This window comes from Trematomus bernacchii, unplaced genomic scaffold (genome assembly GCF_902827165.1).
Source record: "Trematomus bernacchii unplaced genomic scaffold, fTreBer1.1, whole genome shotgun sequence".
Lineage (NCBI taxonomy): Eukaryota > Metazoa > Chordata > Actinopteri > Perciformes > Nototheniidae > Trematomus > Trematomus bernacchii.
The window spans coordinates 2,964,585-2,986,011 of NW_022987573.1; the positions used below are offsets into that span (position 1 = coordinate 2,964,585).

The following is a 21,427-nucleotide window of genomic DNA, read 5'->3' on the forward strand; positions in this document are numbered from 1 at the left end:
CTTTAAAACTCCACTCTGGGTAGTGAACAGGTTTTAGGAGGTCTGTCTAGATAAAGCATTGGTTCCTGGTGCATCTGAAATCCCCCGGCCTGTATCAGCGAGCGCACAAGAGGGTCAGGAGCGTTCCATTAAAGTTTGGTGTTTAAGAGGTGCTGGGGCCAGGGGGGCAGATGGAGGGATGAAGCAGCTGCCAAACATCTGCACCCCACCTTCGCAGTCTGCTTTGTGTCTGTGCACCGCTGCCTTTGTCACAAACTTCCTGCACCAGCAGTGGGGATAGAAAGCTTGGATATTTTCAAATATGTGGCATGAGATGGCCCTTTTGAGCTCTAGTGCTTCTTTCTTTGATACAAAATACAAAGACCACTGACTTTTTTTTAAGTCTCACAACCATAAGAACCTAGGTATTCACTCGGGTGCACCTGTGGATTGCAGAGTAACTATTACAGCTGTGCAATTTCATGTTGCATCCTCTCCCAAAGTATTGTAGTCACCCACACAGGCAAATAATTACTCTCTGAAATGATGTCTGTTATTTTCCATAAGCACACTATCACTAAGGGGCCTATTGTAACCGGCTGGACAACTGTAATTATTGATTCAACAAGAGCATTGAGGTGCGCCAGGTACATGTGCTTCATCATACACTTAAGCATTATACCTTTAATCCGTTTTGTATTTGCACATGTAGCCTCAAGCCTTCTCCAACTTGTTACAAAGGCCAAAATTCGCTCTATCCCCATTAGAAACCACAGCCCCCCCCTCTCCCCCTCTCTCTCTCCTGCTCCTCCCAGCACACAGCGCCTCCTCACAACTTGCTCGTGTCTCTCCCGGTGAAACGCTTGTGCTCGCAGCCTCCTCTACTCTGCAGAACAGGTTGCACCACAGTTGGTAGTTGTTGGCCACTGGCTGCGGATGAGGACAGAGGTCCGCGTGAGCTCACTCTGCCCAGAAAACCAATCATCTAAAGGACTTTGAAGTGAAGTTGATGTTTCGTTTGGGCGCACTTCCCTCAACATGAGGGTCCGTACCTGACTTTCGATATTGGACACAGCCGCTGCCTGTTGCTACAAGTTCAATATCAACTTTCCAGAGTTTCGGCGAACATAACTGGGCGCAATTACGCACGGCGAGTACCATGGCACCGATTTTGGACAGACGTGCCCCGGCTTTGCTCTTGGTTTGGAGCTACTGCGTTCTGGCGGACACCGCTTTTACGAACTTTACTTTAGACAACGAGTTCCACTCCAGTTTCATCCACCGTCGACTGAAGAGCCAGGAGCGCAGGGAGATGCAGCGGGAGATCCTGTCGATCCTGGGGCTGCCGCACCGGCCGCGACCCCACCTCCACGGAAAGCACAACGCTGCCCCGATGTTTATGTTGGACTTGTACAACGCCATGTCCACGGAGGGGGACGAGGACAGATACTCCTATCCCTACAAGCCCGTCTTCACCACCCAGGGACCCCCGATACCCAGCCTGCAAGACAACAACTTCTTGAACGACGCAGACATGGTCATGAGCTTTGTCAATATGGGTAGGCACCTTTAATATGTTAGACTAAAAACGATTATAAACATATTTTAATGATGGCAAAGGTTCAGGCCACTAAAGTCATTTTTGTGCATCATTAAAGTCCAGTCAGTCTCAATGATCTCAAGCACAGTATACTAATAATAGTTTTGTGATTTAAAAAAAAGTACCATATATTCAGGGGTTTCTTTCAGAGACATTTCAGTTCCCTAAAACTGAAATTTGATTAACTTTCTCGAAGACTAACATTTTTCACAAATCTTGGGGCTTAATTTTCTATGGCAATTGATTAGCTTTATGTCTAGACTCTAGGCTATATATTAAAGTATTTCTCTGGACTTGTTGCTACAAACTGCTTGTTGTGATTGTTTCAGTCAAAGGATATCTATGAGTCAAAGGTGATAGTAAATATGGATTATGTGTTGTTACTTCGCTTTAAGCAGCAGCAAAAAAATGTCACCACGCATTTTTCTGATACCTACATGCACACACAGGAGACCTGCACAACAACCATATTTACATACAACTGGGTGCAGTTATCCAGATAATACCAGGAGTGTCACATTCCAGTGTCCGTCTCTGTTAAACAGCTGTGCAACAACCAGATAATGTTCAGGTGCTGGAGCTGTGGATGATGGACCAGCCAGCAGCTAATATGTCAACCATGTGTTATCTAAAGAATGAGTAAGTCAACAGCAGAATGGGTTCAAAGTGCACTGGGTCCTCCCTTCACTCTAATCTGGAGACATCCCTTCAGACAACAACATTATTCCAGTCAATAATGATCAAAGTTAGCTTGGTTAGTTAGTTCCAGTTCCTCCACAGTGATTTATTGTGTTGATCGATGCAAGTCGTTTTGTTCAGTTGTTGGTTGATAAATGTTTATTTTTTCCCTGGACACGTTTACTCATCTAATCAGAAAAAATGCTGTTGGCAACAATCAGAGATTAAGTGTAAATAATCACAACATGAGCAGGCGGTGTCAGATTTATGAAAAGATGAACACATCATATATTAATTTGCTCTAGAAATGATGCAGTCACATCAACTGCCCCACTTATGTTTCAGATGAGTTGCTGTGTTTAATTTTTGTATATACTTTTTCTCTACGAAAGGCAGGGAAGATAAGATAACAAATTCTGAGCAGGCATTCACTGGTTACACCTCTGCTCCAAATTTAGTTTGAGTTCTGAAAGTAGTTGCAAGTTAGCATTCAATCCTGGAAAGATCATTGTTGGAGTGTCTTGGCAATAGACACTGTGTAATTACGTTGGGAGCTGCTGCATTGTGACTATTTTTGACAGACTTTGACACAGATGGATTCGACCACAGAGACTCGCAAAGTCGAGGGCCGAGGCTGCAGTAAGCTGAAAAGGAATAATTTAGATTTTTCAGAGAGAAAGAGACGAGAGATGGTTGGGACTCTGTCCATTTCTTTTGATTGGGTGATGGGTCACAGCGGCTAGAGAGAACATTTTATTTCATATATTAGAGAATCATAGAAAGAAAGTCATACTGGTCTGGCTGAGGTGATTTGGTAATGGCTTTTATCCAAGGCTGAATCTGCCTCATGGCACACACATATTTCACACATTTAGATATAAAGTGGCCATTTGTCCTTGCTTTGTGTGTGCTATCTGCCACGTGTTGCATCTGCTAATAGAGTTCAGGGTTAGCTTTCTCGCCAAGTCTCGTGCATTGACATCAGATATTTGTCCAGCCAGCTTGATTCAAAACAGCACATAGTAGTTGTTTCATTACCCCTCATCTGTGAGAGAGAGAGACAGAGAAGTAAGTGATGGCTATCGAATGGATTGAGTACTTCCTCTCCAAATTCCTTCCTTTCCACATTTGCTCGTTGTGGGTTTGTTTTCTTATTTAGGTTGTCTGAGAGCAAAATGAGTGTGGCTTTTCTTTAAAACTGTCCCTCCAAGTTCTGCATGTCTCTATAACAACCATGCCAAGGTATATTAGTCAGACTTTGCACACTGGTTGCTGCTTCCAGAGGGGCCTGGTTATTATGACAAGATCACATTTTTACAATGATCAAAGAACATCCCTCAGAGCATTATTCTTAATATGATCTCTTCCTTTCTGATTGCCGCACAGGGGAGCTGCCTCACTTTGTCGTCATGTTATGCGAGTGTTGCAGACTCCGGTGCAGCCAGCCAGGGCGGGTGTGGGCTTAGTGACAGACCCCAGGCCAGGGACGTCCTCTCACTGAGTCACTTCAGTTTAAAAGCCCAGCTGTGTAAATGGCTTACAGCATACATTCAGAATGTAAACAGCTATATGAAACACAAGTCACACAGGCACTGGGCGTGTGCTGGACATGCCATGATAACACGCCAACAAGTGAAGGCAACACGCACATTCACTGTGTCTTAAGACGGCCACAAGAAAATGGTATGAAAAAGATTATAAATGAAATCGCAAAACATGTATGAAACAATGTCAGGTTGCACAAGCATTTATACTCATACTCTACACTTGCATATCCTTTTTGTAACTATTATTTTATGTAGTCCCAGTGGTCTCTGGCAGCATTAACCCTCAGCCACCGTGAATTAAGGCATTTCCTCCTCAACAAACCACAGCTTCCAGTGCTTTGGCTGCTACTTTGGCTTGCGCTGCGCTACGGTTCAGTTTGGTTCATGTTAAACTCCATCACAGGCTGTTTATACTCAACCATCCAGGCACACGCACAAACACTCATAATGCCCATTTACACCTTCCAAACCACAGAACAGGGCTGAGTTGGACGTCTGCTATTTGCATCCTGGATGACTGAAACAGTACAGTAGCAACATCATCAACCTGTATTTGTGTGGAAGAGTGAGGTTCAGTCTTTTTACTGTAAAATGTTGTTGAGTTGTGTTAGTCACCATTCTCATCTGGCGTAGATTAGCATCGTGTTGGGTGTTTTAGGAAGGCAACTCTAGTTCAACATAATGTTTTTTCCATCTTCAGCGGTTAACATTTTTATAAATGGTCTTATGATATTGTTAAATTAGGTTTTTCGCTCGTTTTTTTTCTAATTGTCAACAAATCCCACAAAAATATAAAAACTAACAATTAAAGTATATTATCTTTTTTATGTTTTTTATTATACATTTGTTGTCCCTTATTACTCACTCTACCCTGTCTATGGCATTCAGCCCCAAACCCATTGGCTCTGAAAAAGTACTTTCTTCACAGGAATAAAATCATAATAAATCGTAGTATAACACTAACAGTTTATTGCTTTGATTACATTTATTAAACCATTTTGTGATTTTGCATACATTTGCCATATGGCATATCTTTCAGTATTGTATGGTTAAATACTCTGGACCTCACTCCCACAACCCATCAGAGACTGCACTGACCTCACCACCTTCAAAAAACTCACAAAAACTCACCTCTTCAATCTGGCTTTTAATGTGTGATTGTTTTTGTATTATTTGACGTTAACTATATATATTTATTTGTTGTTCTTTTCTTTTCACTATATCTGTAAAGCGTCTTTGAGCACCTGTAAAAGCGCTAACAAAATGAATCTATTATTTATTATTATTAAATACCATATCCTATCATGGTACTGTGTATGCCTTCTCACTGTAACACTGTCATGGTTTACTTTTCTTATAAACAGTGCCTGTTTATTCTGAAGCTTTTTTGGTAACTCAGTCATAGCTTTTGGGTCTCTGCATGTGTAACAGTGATGCTGTAAGTCAGCCTCTATTTATGGAGGAAGTGCTGTTTTTCTAAGGTAATAGCATTTAAAAAGTGAACAAATATCAAGCCATTTAGAGACCGTGGTACATTTAATTCCCCAGTGTTCTTCTGCTTCTAATCGGCACCAGATGGGACAGATTTCAGTAAACTGAGCTATAAAGCAGTACATCAACAACACTGCTTTCTTGCTGCCATTGTTGTAAACATGGGATATGCAACATTTGATGACTGATCACACAATTAAAGCTGCGATTTTGCACAAGGTTACCAGTTTTAGTAGTAATTTGTCACATTGAAATGTTGCTTCTATATTTAATGAATAAGTTGGGGCTGTGATCAGAAAAGGGAGATGTATCATAACAGACTTAGCTGAGTGAGTCAGAGTGCTATCAGGTAATTATCCTCTGTGCTACCTTGGTAAACTAACAGGGCACCACCTGGCCCTCCACCATTCAGTGCCCTCCGTCTGCTCCCATAGGAGCTGCCACACAGTTTGTCTGCCAGTTCCTTTGCTTTATAGCATGCGTTAATAGGAAGGTAATTGAGAGCAGAGAGGGGAAGAAATGTGTAACCGGTAAATTAGTTTGGATTTATTAGAGGCTTTGGCGTTCAGACAGCATTGTGTCACCAGCTCACACACTCATGGCCGCATGCTCGGAAGCAGTTGTGTCACACTGTAGTCACGCCAGAGGCACGCAGCTTTAGTTTTTATAGCAAAGAAGCGGAGAGGTAATTTCAACTGAATAGCTCCAATATCTCTCTTTAAAAAAAACAAGACTCGTATCTCCTGTTCATTCTCTCCTCTCCCTCCTATATTGCTCCTCGCATTCCTCTTCACAGTGGGCTGCCCATGGTGCTGAGGCTAATGCAGATGTTTCGCTCTGTCTGTAGGCCAAAGCAGCTGTGCAGAGAAACTTTATATTTTCAAAGTCCAACAAGTCCCCTCATCTCGACCTCCACCTGGCCCTGTCTCCAATCTGTCTCGCACGCATGACCATCTGATACCAAATTTCCCTTCCTACCCTCCTAAACCAACAGTATTGATTATCAGTATGGCCTCCTAGTTTTAATTAGTTAGTTATCCTATGTTCCCAGTGGTGTTGTGTGGTGTTTAGTCTCCAACCTCCTGCTCTGGCCCTCACCTCCAGGGGTTTAAACCTCCCGTGCTTCCAGACATAAAACATTTCAACACTTTCTCAAGTTCTTTCGTGTGTTTTTCCACTCTCCACCTCTCACTCACACATACACACATGCTAACAGACACACACTCATACACACACTTTCTCTGAACCCCAAACACAACTTGCCCTTTCCCTCTACCTCATTTCTCACTCCTGTCTCTATAAATACTCACACACACTCATACTTTTGTCCACTGTTGAGTTGTTGTAATGTGATGGATTTGTCTGTGTCGGTCTCTCCATCTCACACTAGAAGCTGCTTCCCCAAATGTGTTCGTGAAGACTTCTCATCACATGAGAACCAAAAAATTAAACACAAGTGTGTGTTGAAGGCCTTCAATTCCTCTGTGTGTGCAGCCTGTCCGTGACACCTAGTTTGCCTTTTCCCCCTCCCGAACATGCATGTTATCGCTTCTGTATACACTCCCAGTGAACTAAAAGCATACGTGTATGTACGCACATGCATTCACGTGGGGAGACAAATGCACACACACTAGTTTTTTTGCCCAAGAGGAATGTCTCTGGAGCTAATTAGTGTTATTGAGTGCATGTTTTATTGCTTTCTGCTGGACAGGGAGTGAGCAGAAGCAGAGGAATGTTACAGTTGGTACAGATAGCCCTGCCTTCCTGTCAGGTAATTTCTCTTAATCTCTCTGCAGTCTGATGTGTTAAACTGAGGTTTTGTGTGTGTGTGTGTGTATATAAATTCCACAAATTGATACAAAAAATCTCTCTTTTCTAAAACTCTAAAAACACACAGATTTTCATAGCCCACAGCCACGCGGTTTCTGGAAAATCTTGTTTTTCTCCATATATTATCTCTCAGATTCACCTGTTGATCCCAGGAGTTCAGGATGACATCTGGATGTACATAGCAGAGCCTCTGTGCTCTTGGCTAGGCAAAGGCTCTTGCTGGGAGAGATGATGAAACACTCTGCGGGTGGGACTTGACATTGTGGCGAGTGGTCAAAAGGCCCAGATGTACTAAGCGGGCGGTTTAACTTTGCTCAAATGATGGACGGAGCTCCTTCATTGCCAGGAATGTTGGGCTCATTTTAGATTTTTTAATAACTCCACTCCCCTGCTCTGACATATTATTTTTTTCTTTCTATCTCTCCAAACATAGCTGACAATTTGTGTTAAACTCGCATCATTTGGCCCACTTCAAAGTGCATACTGAAAGAGAAATAATTGACACCTTTAAGTGACCTGTAGGATAATAAAACAAGTGCAGTGGATAACAGAATGAATTATATTTCCACCCGTTTGGCCACTTCTTTTTAATCTGGGTTGCTTTGGCCTTGCCTTATCAGCGACCTGCAGTATATTAGACTCCCCTGCACTTCTCTGCCGGCGGGTACCAAGCAGCGAAGCCGAGAGAGCAGATGTGGGCCAGAGCACGGCCTGAGATCCTGGGACCAACAGCTCCTCTGCTGCAAAAACAAATACAACACTCTTTGCTTGGTACTGGGGCACTGACAGGGCAAGGGGGAGCGAATGAAGGAGATGAGAGGAAAAGAAAGAAGAAGAAATGCAGCCCTAGAGAAAGATTAGGGGAAGGTGGATCACTAATAGATGCCGTGCATTTGTTTAAACGAATTGCATTAGCTCTATTTTCCTCCTTGGAACATGACGTGCTTTAAAGCATTCGTGTTAAGGAAGTTATGTGTGTGTTTGTGAATAGTAAAACACTATTTCAGAGCCACTTACCCTGCCCAGTCACCAGCTGCACTGTGTGATGTGTGTTGGTTCTCCGAGCGGAAGATTGCGTTAGCGGAAGCCCGTAATACTGACCAGATTCCTCAACAGGTTCCAGCAGCCAAATCAAAGCTTATAAAAGCCAAGCAACTGTATGCACAGTTTTTAAATGAAAAGTGATGACATTTTGTGGCTGAGCAGCATGGAATATGAACTGCATGTGACGGGCTTCTATTTATTTAGGCAAGCATGCAGCTGTGTTTCCCTTATGTTTCCTCCACAGCTATTCTGTTTGTTTTTTTTTAAGAAAAAGGCAATGAGCTGTAATTAAACAAAATAAACAAGCTGTTAAAAGCAGGGTGCCAATGTACGCGTCATGTGTGCAAAAGATGCCACTCTGGGATGCAGGAGGAAATGATAGAAGTTTTATGTAGACACCGGGAAATCTGTGTGTCACTTTGTACCAACGTGCGCATTGTATGTGAATTTTCCTGAGGTCTATAATAAGAGGCGGCTTGGCTGGTCGGCGAGGGTGTGGCCCCTGTGGCCACAAAATTAAAGAACGTAAAAACAAGGGGATGAGGGGGAGAGTGAGAAGGGGAAACTGAATGGCTGTGGTTCCACGTCTCTGAGTTGTTTTATCCTGCAGTTAAGAGGAAGTGCAGATGGTGACTGTGGCATTAGCACAGTGAGATACCGCAGAACAATGACCACTAAACATTTGGGATGTGGTTGCTTTGTTGTCACCGTTGCCTTTTCCTAATGTGCAATCACTCTTGACAGACCTCTAACGGAACATGAAGTCTAAAGTTCCACTTATGTAGATGACTCTTTTCGTCCTGCAGGACCTTCAGTCACTGTTTGAAGGCTTTTGAGATTTGCAACTTTGTCTCACAGTAAAGTAGAGGTTCATCCATCATACAAAATACAATTAGTCATTGTATAAGTAATGGTAACAAAAATCCTCAAGTGAGATGAGAAAATTATGTTACTCATGTCTTTCAAGGAAATATGAAGCTACTAACCACAAACAACTATCCGACAGTTACTTGGAGTTGGATTTAACTACCTCTGGACGGAGCCAGACTAGCTGTTTTCCTCTGTTGTCTTTATGCTAAGCTAAGCTAGCCGGCTGCTGCAGCCAGATATGAGAACAGTATCAATCTTAACATCAAACTTTCTACCAGAAAGCAAATCAGCATAAAATCTTCAACTATTCCTTTAAACGAAAACTACCTGCATGGCTAGAGACCAGTAGAGGTCAGATAATTTGTTATTTTATTTTTTGGATGAACCAACTCTTTAGCACAGCTGTGGTGCCGAGGGAGAGCGCCAGGGAGAGGCTTTACGGTCAGACACATTCCTGTGAGTTCCAGGCTGTTACATTTTCAGTATAAATCTCTGGTCCATGATGCCCAGCGAAGCATGAGGTGGAACCCAGCACTACAGTGTAGAGGTGCAGAGGGCAAGCATGTTTGATGGCTGCAGTGCGAGGCAGAAAGAGAGGTCAACCGAGCCTCTGTGATTAAAATCTGAGCCCTCTCGATGGCCCTCATGCTAAAGAACTCAGAAATGTTGGTTCTGACCACAAGTCTTAAATGTAAAGACTCTTCTTCCTGTGGTTACTGCCTCTACTTGCACACAGGCTCATGTGTATGTGATCGTGCACACACACACTGCGGTGAGTTAACGATCGTTAAGTGTGAGTAAGTTATAGCATGAAACTCTGCTGACCCTTTCCCAGGGAGCCAGTGCTGTCAGGCCCTACAGCAGTACAAATGCATCACACAGGCATGATGTCATCAGGAGTTGCCAGTGGGCAGGATGTTTCCTAACGTGGTAATCGCCCTTCTGTGGGCAGTCACCCGGTACCCAAGAGATCAAACCCTCTCTGCGCTTCATAGGATAAACATTTAGAGCAATCCGTCCTTTCCTTGCACTCTGTTTTTTATTTCCCCTCTCTCTGATTTAGCTTACGGAAACTATGACTTACTTGTTCCCAGTACTGTGCTTAAAACATTGTTGAATTAAGAGCAACAGAAAGAGGAAAAAAAAGAAAGAGGGAGAGATCATTATGGGGCATCAATCAAATGCACATGGTTTACTTCCAGAGGAAATAATCTGACCCTGATGTGACTTATTGCTTTTTCTAGTTGCTGGTTTGGGAATCAGGTGTACAGCTAGAGTTAATGGGCTCTGCAGGGATGCAGAGTGAGGTGCAGGTAATGGTTACGCAGTTATCTCTAGAGAAATAAAGGTAGTATGGGAAGAGGGGGGGGGGGGGGGTTGCTTAAGCTGTCGGTTGAGAGAAGTGAGAGTGGTGCCAGAGGTGAAATCCCCCCCCTGCTGAGCAGCGGAAGCGTGCAAGAGGGACTGAGTGGTGTGAGGGTGGCGAACAGACACTTGGGCTAATGTGAGCCGTCAGATTTGGCCGCTGCTGCTCCGGAGCTCGAGGTGTTGGAGAAGTCTCTTAGGTCTACTGGCCTGGCAGGAGAGGAGGGAGAGAGGGAGGGAGAGAGGGAGGGAGGGAGGGAGAGAGGGAGGGAGGGAGGGAGAGAGGGAGAGAGGGAGGGAGAGAGAGGGAGGGAGGGAGGGAGAGAGAGAGAGAGGGAGAGAGAGAGAGAGAGAGAGGGAGAGAGAGAGGGAGGGAGAGAGGGAGGTAGGGGGAAAAACAGTTAAAGGATTAGTCGGGTTATATTCAAGTATATCTCTTTTTTTACTGTTAACAAATCCCATTAAACTAAACTGGCAAAAAATTTTCATTATTTCCTTACACAACTATGAACTTGCAAATGTTAGACCAATGGTTAAAGTGTATTTGTTGGAAGACTTTTTTCAGCTGCGGATTTGATACACTATCAAGAATTTACAGAAGCAGGGTGTGTGTCTGATCGAATCACAATCAACTCCAATTCCAATGTCTCTGCTCGTAAAATAACAACAGTCTGGCTCCCTAATATGTTTTTAATACTAGTTTTTGGCAAGAGCAATAAACAATATCAGACTTGGGCTGCACAAAGAGTTATTTTTTAATTTACATAAACAATATACACACCAAAATAGTTATCCTTTAAAGGCCACCACATGTTTTATACAAAACACAAGAGAATTCCAATGAAGATACATTTAAATGTAATGAAATTCAGAAATCACAACTGAAGAGAAATGAACCTCAAGTCACTGTTGATAATTTTCTCAAAACAGATCAAAGGTTTTGGTTAAATAGCAGAGACTCTCAGTAGTAGAGAACATGATGAGGAAGCCGTACGCTGTGGGCGGGGACATAAATAACAGAGGATGCATTGCTAACACTTTGTTCACAGCGTAGTAAACCTCTGGTTGCCAGGTGCACTGAATCTTTCGAAGAGGTTGGAGTCGTCATCATCCCGATATCTCTGATGTGTGCTGCTGTGCACGTGTGTGGCCCGCACAAGTCAAATGATGTGGTATGACTCTGCTTCATCAGCAGTTTGTAGTAAAAGCAAATCAAACTATAAAAGCAGCTCAAGTCCATGTAAGTGTGTGTGTGTGTGTGTGTGTTTCTCTCTTTTGCCTGTGTGTTGCATCTCTAATTACGGATTACAGAAACCCATAATGATTGTGTTACCGTGCTGTGACGCACAAGATCGTTCGCTTCACAGGATTGTATATTGTGTATTGGAGTGTTTGTGTGCGTGTTTGGGTGTGTGTGTGAGGAGCAGCAACCGATCTAAACGCCGGCTACTCAGAATGAAGGACTCATAACCCATGAGGGTGTGTTCACCATGTTTGTGGTGTGTGTGTGTGTGTGTGTGTGTGTGTATGTTTGTGACACAGGTGGGGCGATGGCTACTCACTTCCTCCCAGAGGAAGTCATAAATGCACCCGCGTGGCTCTGACTGTGCCTCTTCCCCTCATCTAATGACTGCCATACTGCTGTAATGGCCTGTAGGAGAAAGAGAAGCACACAGACAACGGCAGAATTGTGGCAGATGCTAAAGCTATAAGCTCTGTAGGCTGCTCTCATTTTCTCCATACAGATGAAATCCATTCAATAAGGAGTGGATATAGAAAGTGTTGTGAGAGAAATAGTTAGTGTGGGAGTTTTACAGCAGCATCCAGCTGTTCTCACAAGAAAAGATATAGAGATTTAATAGTGAAGGGGCGGGCGGCTGCTCTGGCTCTCTCCCCAGAGGGAGTGCACCTGCGCTGGGCTGCAGGAGGAGGGAGAGCTCCCTGGTGCAGTAGATGAAAAAGCAAGCCCTGGAGCAAAGAGGTATGAAGGAGAAAAGAGAGAGGACACTAAAGACATTGAGTAATTAGATGGATGATGAAATGAAAATCATTGTCCTCACCTTATTCCACTTTTGAATAGAGAAAAGTAGCTTTGTTTAAAGGGATTGCAGGCTCCTAACCACTGTGCTAGTATACAGTGTGAAGTAGAGTCTGAGTGTGAGGTCAGACTCAGGTGTATCTTCAGACATTTTCACCATTAAAATGTATGAATTGTCTACATGGTGCAGTGCAGATTTGGTGGATAGAGAGTGAGATGTGATCTTGAGTTAATAAAGCCTAAAACTGTGGTTTTCAGAAAGAGGTAAATAGTTTTTTTTAACCAGTCCAATGTGGGCACAGAGCAGATCCAGGACAATGGGAGCCTAAAGCAAGGCCATCTATTGGCTGCAGAGAGCAGAGCTGTCCCTCATTGAAGAGTAATTAGATCCTTTCTTTACTTCTTCTCTGGCCAATCATCTCACAGTGCTGCCTTTGTATAATGTCCTTCAGCAACTGGGTTTAATACAGACATAAATGAAAGGGGGTGTAGGGGAGAGAGAGTCCGCTGGGAGAACTACATAAGAGCGGAAACATGGCTGAGAAAGACAAAGAGGCAGGTGTGCAGTGAAAGAAATAACACCGCACAAGCTGTGCAGTGAAACATGCATAACATTTACATCATTGCACACTTCTATTACTACCAGCTGGTATAGGACAAGTATGCTGTAGTCAGGAATTATTTTGAATTATAACGTGCGTGCGTGTGTGTGAGCACTAGGGGGATGATGATAGCTTGGCAAATGTCGGAAAAGGTTTTTTTTTTCAACCAGATTTGTGCAGAGTTTAGAGGCAGTCGACTCTGATACAGAACTGCCTTGTTGGTGGTTCATGGATAGTTGCTAGAAATGGCAGAGGCAGTGCTTGAGAGATCTGATCTGTCGTCAGCTGTGGGGTTTATAGTTTATACTCCACAACATAACTGTATTAGGACTGTTAACTATTGTCTTCATCCACCATGGCATTTTGTGCAAACGTTTGTAGTCTCCACAGGATAAATCCTAATCATATTGGTCATCTCCTGACTTTTACTCTTCCTTTTTTAATAGCCAAATTAAAAAGGATAATCTATACCACAAGGGAGATCCCTTTTTAGCTTCAACAACACTTCAATCCTTCGAAAACTAAGGTTTATGACCACACTTATTGAGAATAAATGTTCTTGAAATGCCACCGGGGGTCTGGGGGAGATGACGTATTGTCTTCACGGTTTTTGCTTAATAATAAATCATTTTAAGTGTCGGTGTGTATCTGTTTGCATGTGTTTGTATGTGTGGGCGGTCTGTCTGGCAGTTAATAAAGAGGGAGGTGGAGGGAGAGCCAGGAGATGATGAGAGACAAGGCGCTGACCCCTGGGACGTCCTGCTGGGACATGAGAGGAGCAGGGTCAGAGGGGCCACGTCTTGGGGGTGCAGGGGGTGGATGGACTTGGAAACCTGGGATGTGGGGATGAGAGAGAGAGGAGGGGATGGGGTACACCAAATATTGAGCCCCCAACTCATGAGAACCAGATGAAGGGCTGGATTACTCTCTGGGGCTGCGAGAGGAAGAGAGGGAGAAGAAAGGGTCTCATAAAGCTGTCAGAGTCCGCCTGCATCTCTCTATCATGGCTCAGTGTGCGCCAGCTGCATGGCTCCGAGTGCTGGTCCTCATGAATGTTTCAATCACAAGCCAACATGTGTACTGCATAACTGTAGATGTTTTTAATCTGGGACTGACCCAGAGTCTGACAAGCTATGTCAGCTCCTTGCTAACAGCTCAGGTTGAGAGACTGTGAGAAGAATATATTGAGAAAGAGGTAGAGAACAAACGTGTCTTGTTACTCTGTAAAATGCAACTCTTTAGTTTCATATGAACACATAGTACCTGTTCCTATCCCTGCTGTTAGTGGATGGTTCCAAACGCTTAAAAATGTTACATTCTCTGCAAACATACAATGTGTCTGATAGTATCATTTCAAATGTTCACCTTCTCTTTTTTCTGCAGTAGAGCAGGAAAAGGAATTCCTTCCAGTGCGACGGCATCACCGTGAGTTCAGATTCGACCTATCACGAATCCCAGAGGGCGAGGCGGTCACTGCTGCAGAGTTTCGTATTTATAAAGACTTCATCCACGAACGCTTTGATAATGAGACCTTCCGCATCAGCGTCTTCCAGGTGTTGAAGGAACACACTGATAGGTGAGCATGGATATAAGTTGTTTTGTTTATAGTAATGTACATTTTATTTATTGTTTTCATGCTCCTAAGCAATGACAACATTTGGAATAGTGCTCCTAATGATTTTGATTTTATTTATAACCAAATATCTCCAAAACCACTGAACCTTAGCTGTCTCTTCTTTATGCAGGTTGTTGATAATGTGCATCATTTAAAAATCACTTTGGGATCCAGGAATTTGTGATATTTCCCTTTTGACATTATGCTCCTATGTTGTAGACACAATTCATTACATTAGCATTCGTAGCATTCTTTATCTTGAAGCTTCTCTTATTAAACTGGTCTTAGCCCCACCTCCTCCATGAGGCTTATCGTGGACGTCCAAAAGGTGTATGTAACTCGGGACAGGCCGGGGTCCTGCTCTCCTCGACCCCTCCTAAAGGTTTCTGTTGTCCAGAGGGAACAACACAGTCATTTATTCCTTTGCCAGAGACGGGCCTGGGTACATGAATGAAGCAGAGCTCTGTGACACACTATCTGCCCAGTCAGAAAATAGGTCGGGATACATGAATGGCCACATGAAGAACAAGGGATTTGAGTCTCCCATGTTGAAAGAGTAAAACAAAAAATACAGAGTTCAGTGACAGACAATAGGATTGACTTGGATATGCACTATTTCACTCTCTACTTTTCACACACTTTCTCCCACTTCCGCAGCTGTGTTTTTTTCTCTCGCTTTCTCTATATTTATATCTCTTGCACTTTCTGTATTTGGCTCTCTGTCTCTCCCACAAGATTCCAGTCAGTGATGGACTGTGTGTAGTGTATGAAAGGACCGGTCGTTTATAAAGCCATTATTGTCAATTAAGAAAATGAAGTGTTCCCCTGGGCCTCACCATCTGGAGCCTCCCTCCCTCCCTCACTCTCTCTTCTTGCTCCATCTCCCTCTCTTTGTTTCACCCCGTCACACTCTTCTAACTCCCTCTCTCCACTTCATTACTTTGCGCTTTGCTCACTTTGCTTTACCCTTCACATGGTTTTAAATATTTCGTAATTGTTCATATGATCCCTGTCGATCTATGTTCATCTCTGACTTTAAGTGTTTGATCTTCTCGTCCTCTCCAGGGAGTCGGACCTGTTCCTGCTGGACTCCCGTGTGATCTGGGCAGCAGAGGAGGGCTGGTTGGTGTTCGATCTGACAGCCACCAGTAACCACTGGGTCCTGAACCCCGGCAGTAACCTGGGTCTGCAGCTGGCCCTGGAGAGCACCAACGGTGAGTGACTCCAGATCAGTGTTTTCACGCACATACTGTAGGAAGTCACAGGTGGCCATGTTACCAAGGACCAGCAGCTATGTGCATTATAAGAGGAAAAAAACAAAGGTTTTAAAGACGAGGTGATTAGGAACCAGAAAAAAATTCCCATAAATAAATACATTTCTTAATTTCAATTTGACAGTTTCAACAAGAATCATATAATTCAGATGTTATTTGTTCTACTTTTATTGTATTGGGTTTGCTAGAGATTGCAGATATAGACATAGTGGCACACAGTAGCTATTCAAATTAGAATTACAGTATCTAATTCAGTTAAAGTAGTTATTTCACGGTTACCACTTTTACTTTTACTTAATATTCCTTAGTGAATTGAAGAAAGATTTTGAATGCAGAAGATGCAATCTGATGTGTAAAATGTAATGATAAGTTTGTTTACTTAAAAGCATTTATACTTTATTAAATATGTAGTGATTAAAACAACTTTAGTTAAAGCGTTATTGAAATAACGGAAGTATTGGTACTGTAACATTCATTCATGAAGTCAAACATCCACATCAACTATGTATGTATCACTGTAATGTGTTCATTTTTTGAGACGTCTGCATTATCATACAACAATCATAGCTGTTCTCTTGAAGGCCAAAACATCAGTTGATTTATTGTTTGTGTGTACACAGCAAAGATAAGTCAAACCGTGCTCCTCATCATCGTTCATTCATCCTCGCCTTCATCCGTCATACCCTCAGCATCATTAGCAGGCATGCAGAAAATCCCTGCGTTATCTTCAGGATAACATCTCAGCAGGAGTTTGTCATCACTGGGCCTGGATGTTAGTCAGTGGAAAACGTAATCAACAAACAGTGTGTGGAGTAAAAGAGCGTGTTTGGGAATATTATCTCTAAGGATGGCAGGATATTACATGTTAGCTGAGGAAAACACACAGGGAATTGCTTTCATGTTGTGGGAGGGGAGTGCTGGAGAGGCTGAATCCATGAGTGTGTGTTTGTGTACGAAGGGTTATGGCTGAGCATGCACAGACAGGCACACGGGACACCCCGTCGCCAGAAGCCTTGATTTACCACATAATGGCGATCAGACACACATTCTTGTATAGACATTGCTGGAGAGCACATGCACGAGCATGCACCAACACACCCACACAAACACACACACACACACACACACACTCTCAAACTCTCAAACACAAGAAGAGAGGCTTTGATGTTCAGAGCTACGTTTGTTCTTGGCATTTCAGAGGTGCAGAAGCAATGAGAAAAAGGGAAAGGAATTCACAGAGGGAAATCTCATTTGCAAAACAGACAAAAGTGGTGGCAGTGAGGATGGCGAGGACCTCACGCATGCAACATTAACTCAAAACACAGGCACCCCAAGTGGGCACACATCTATTGGATTTCCCTTTCTCTTTGATTATCGAGCTGTTTGAATAAAAACGAAATGTCTGTGATGTTAACACCTGTTGTACCGGTCTCTCTGTCCCCCCCTATAGGAGAGAGCATCAACCCTCGTGTAGCAGGGCTGATTGGTCGCAGTGGGCCTCAGAATAAACAGCCCTTCATGGTGGCCTTCTTCAAAGCCACTGAGGTGCACCTGCGAAGCATCCGCTCAGCACAAGGAGGGGCCAAACAGCGAAACCCCAACCGCTCCAAAGGGACAAAGAACCAAGAGGCACTGAGAGTGGCTAATGTTGCAGGTAAACACACAGAAATGTGTTTGTGTCTTTTGTTTGAGAGGAATCCATGGAATCTGACACAAATAATTGGAATTCTCTTACTCGTATAATTGGTAGTCACTGGCATTCAAACACAAATATACACAATATCCAGACCAACAATAGTATGACATTGGAACTGATGTGCTTCTTGCACGGCAAAACACGCAATGCATACTTGGGGCCTTTGTTTTAGAGGTGTGAGAGGGCTGTGTTTATGTGAAGTGCTGAAACACTAGACTGTAATGCCTGAGCTTCAAATATCCCTCTGCTGTCTTTGTTTATTTACACAAGCATTACAGAGCGGTCGGGGCCAAGTTCCCTGCATGGAGGTAAGGCATTGCAGGCTTTTATGGCAGAACACATCTGCAGTGTGCTGTGGGGCAACCGGGGCCACAACACATGGCCCAAATGGGCCTGTTTGGAACTTTGGATAGCAGCGCTCTTTAACTGGATGATGAGAACCAGTCACTCATGATCGTTTCCAATGTGAACCACTCTCAGGAACTAATGTACCACAGAGCCCCAGAGGTCACCAGAGGAAGCGAGAGAGATACTATTAGATAGAAAACAGACCATTCTTTTTTGCGCGCAGATGGGGTAAAGGGGAAAATAGATGTTGAAATGGGTGAAGAGAAATGAGAGAGAATAAATAAAGGGTTTGAGTTTTGAACAAAGGGAAAAACTGCTCTCTGTGCACATCTGTTTTACCCAGTGGAAACTCAAAGCACGCCATAGTGACCTATAAGCAGGGTGGCCCATTCATTTGAAACAATTACCAAATTGCTGCTGTATCTGGAGGTGATTTCCTTCTTTCATTGTTTAAATGTTAATGTTTTGAATGAGGAAACTAGCTGTATTTAGGTCTGTTTTGATCATCTCTGTTTAATTGTGGTCGGACTGCAGTAAATAGTTACTCTTCTAGCTGTATGGGATAATGGCACATGTGTTGGAGTATAATTTCTCTCCGTCTGTTTTTCTTCCTCAGAAAACAGCAGTACTGATCAGAAGCAGGCGTGTAAGAAGCACGAGCTCTACGTCAGTTTCAGAGACTTGGGCTGGCAGGTACGGAAAGCGTTTTTGTCCCAAAATTACATTATAATGCATTGTAAGTCAAGAACATTTCTACAGTTTCAGCTGGGTGTACTCAATAAAATCTCCCCAAACATTGTCCTCTTGCTGTCCAGCTATCAAACAAGATGAACTCTTTGGATCATTTTAATTTTTTTTATATGTTAAATCAACAAGCTTAGAATGCTTTCAAACTTCATATAGGTTGCCCTGATCTTTTCATTTTAAATCATGATTGGGCCAAGCGGGAACATTTACATTAAGAACCCCAAAACATGAGTCAATTAACTGATTTGTCTGAGGACAAAAATAAACCTGTAAAACATTTCAGTATTTTAAAAGAGAAAATGACAGTGGTTCCTGCCTTTTTTTATTCTGTGTTTTCTGATTGTATTTGTCTTCTATGAGAGTAGATCAAATGTATTTGAACAATATTTCAACATTTTATAGACCATAAAACAAAAATATGCAAATACAATTGCATGTCTACATTTATAATTTAATTAACTATAATCATTTATTATATTAAAGTATGTATAATTATAATATTCTTCTAAAGGACAGCATAATCAAAGATATGACTGTAATTGGGTCTGCTCTTTTAAGTACAAAATGTTAATGGCAAATACAACATTATGCAACTCTTAGTATCAGGTCTCTAAGAAGAGATAATGAAATACAATTTTCAAATTCTCCAACCTGATTTTCTCTCCGTCTCCCTCTCCTCTCTCAGGACTGGATCATCGCTCCTGAAGGATACGCGGCGTACTATTGTGAGGGAGAGTGTGCCTTCCCGCTGAACTCCTACATGAACGCCACAAACCATGCCATTGTGCAAACCCTTGTGAGTAACCATGAAGGCAGGAAACACAAACCCAGCCGTCATGTTAGGAGTCTAATCATCTCATCAACTGTCAGAACAATGTAGCCGCTGTTTCAACTACTGTATTATAGGAGTTTCACATTGTATTTTAAAATAAACTGTCATCCGTGATGTGACAGCAGAGGAGGTCAACATAAAAAAGAACTGCCTTTTTCCCACAGTACTTGGATTCAGTGTATAACCCTTTGTCATACATATTTTCCCCCCCCATTTTTCAATATGAATTTGTGATGTAAGGATGATTTTAACATTTGATCTCCCACTTCTCTTCCCAGGTTCATTTTATTAACCCGGAGACGGTTCCTAAGCCTTGTTGTGCCCCCACACAGCTCCACGCCATCTCAGTGCTTTACTTTGATGACAGCTCTAATGTCATTCTCAAAAAATACCGCAACATGGTGGTCAGAGCTTGTGGCTGCCACTAGACTGTCAGCATCTTCACATCAAGACACACACATATGCACACACTCATGAGTAGAAAGGGCTTCTTCTTGCTGTCAGGCTCCACTTGAAACACTAAGAATGGATTTGAAAAAATATGAATATATTTTGAATGAACCTTCTGAGCGTCTCCCATGTGGAGGATACTGGTGTTTCATTTTTGAGGTTGTCTTGATGCAAACCCACAGTTGTGCGGCTGAACAGGAATTTGAATACATTTCCGACTCCTCGCCACATGTGCAGACACGCAACATACAAACAAACAAACACGCACACACACACACTCACGTTTGTGCTTTCTACTGTGTATACAAGACATTAAAAGCAGTGATTGTACTGTATATTCATCCACAGTCAACAATCTTTTGTTTATTTCAATAATTGTTATTGTAGTTGATTCTTTTACTGTAGATTTTATTATATATATATATTTTTATGACTGAGAGAGACTCGAATGGATGTTCTGAATTTCTTCGATGTACAATACTGTGTAAATAATTTTTTTTTCAAACAAAGCAAGAAGTGTATTTATTTCCTAGAATGTCACTTGGGTTTGTGTTTTTCTCCTGTATGTAATGCTGCCTGTTTTCTTTCACATCTTAGTACACACAAACTCTAAGAAAATCAAAACAAAGCTGACAGAAAAATACTCTGACACGAGCGTTCAGCTGAAACTCGAAGCGCCTGTGCTACACGGGCAGAGGCAGTTTATATTTCATCTTTTACATTTTTATAGCAACAATCAGCCTAACTGTCAGAGAGATGGAAGACTAGAGAGATGGAGCTTTGTACGAAGCATCTTGTTTTGTGTGGTAGGCATTTTCAGGTTTATATTCCTCTGCTGTAATACAATCTGTCATATTTAAAAAGGTCTATTTATTGAAAGCTGGCTAAGATGTACAGTGTGCTCCGATGTTTTACTGCTGAACTGGTACAACAATAAACTGGGAGAAAAGCAACAAAAAACACCTTGAGGTGTGTTTAATCTGAATGAAAGGCAGAATTAATTTGACATGCTGTTCTTGACACATTCCTTTGCTACATGCTTTATCTGATGACCTGAGATACTCAATGTTAGTGTGTTGCCTTTCCGTGTGCGATAACAAACCAAGAACTGTTCAGTTTGTTCCAGTTTCTGTTGAGGTACAGCGTGTGTCTTTGTGGTTTATGCATGTGACATAGATGTGCATGTTCTGTCTTGTGGTGGGTGGATCTTTGCACATGCATTTGAATGTACAGCATTTTCTGTATTTCATCTCTACCATAAAGCCATTCATACATATTTTTGGGAAATTAATTGAGAGAATTTCTTTTAGAATTTGCAGTACAATCCAATGCATGTGCATATTATCCACTGGTTATTGTTAATATCGATTGCATCTTGAAAATAATGCTGCTTACAAGCTTGATGTTTTGCCTCCTTCTTC

At 42.5% G+C, this 21,427-nt stretch overlaps 1 protein-coding gene across 2 annotated transcripts; it reads left to right on the top strand.

Annotated features, from left to right (window-relative positions):
* Positions 1-820: 820 nt before the first annotated feature.
* On the top strand, positions 821-21,384 carry bmp7b (bone morphogenetic protein 7b). Of its 2 annotated transcripts, none has more exons than XM_034126678.1 (7): positions 821-1,538; positions 14,431-14,620; positions 15,725-15,873; positions 17,384-17,587; positions 18,594-18,670; positions 19,410-19,520; positions 19,835-21,384. In XM_034126678.1, the coding sequence occupies exons 1-7, from the start codon at positions 1,139-1,141 to the stop codon at positions 19,982-19,984; spliced, it is 1,281 nt and encodes a 426-aa protein (XP_033982569.1). In that variant the 5' UTR covers positions 821-1,138; the 3' UTR covers positions 19,985-21,384. The 2 variants fall into 2 exon arrangements, with proteins under 2 accessions (XP_033982569.1, XP_033982568.1); XM_034126677.1 differs by having other exon boundaries at positions 14,428-14,620; positions 19,835-21,381.
* The last annotated feature ends 43 nt before the right edge of the window (positions 21,385-21,427 follow it).

What these genes read in the sequence shown, in the direction of transcription:
- bmp7b (XM_034126677.1), top strand. Translation starts at nt 1,139, where the DNA reads ATGGCACCGATTTTGGACAGACGTGCCCCGGCTTTGCTCTTGGTTTGG. An exon ending in CATGAGCTTTGTCAATATGG is followed by an intron (nt 1,539 to 14,427) that starts GTAGGCACCTTT and finishes TTTTTTCTGCAG; the next exon opens with TAGAGCAGGAAAAGGAATTC. An exon ending in TCAGAGACTTGGGCTGGCAG is followed by an intron (nt 18,671 to 19,409) that starts GTACGGAAAGCG and finishes CTCCTCTCTCAG; the next exon opens with GACTGGATCATCGCTCCTGA.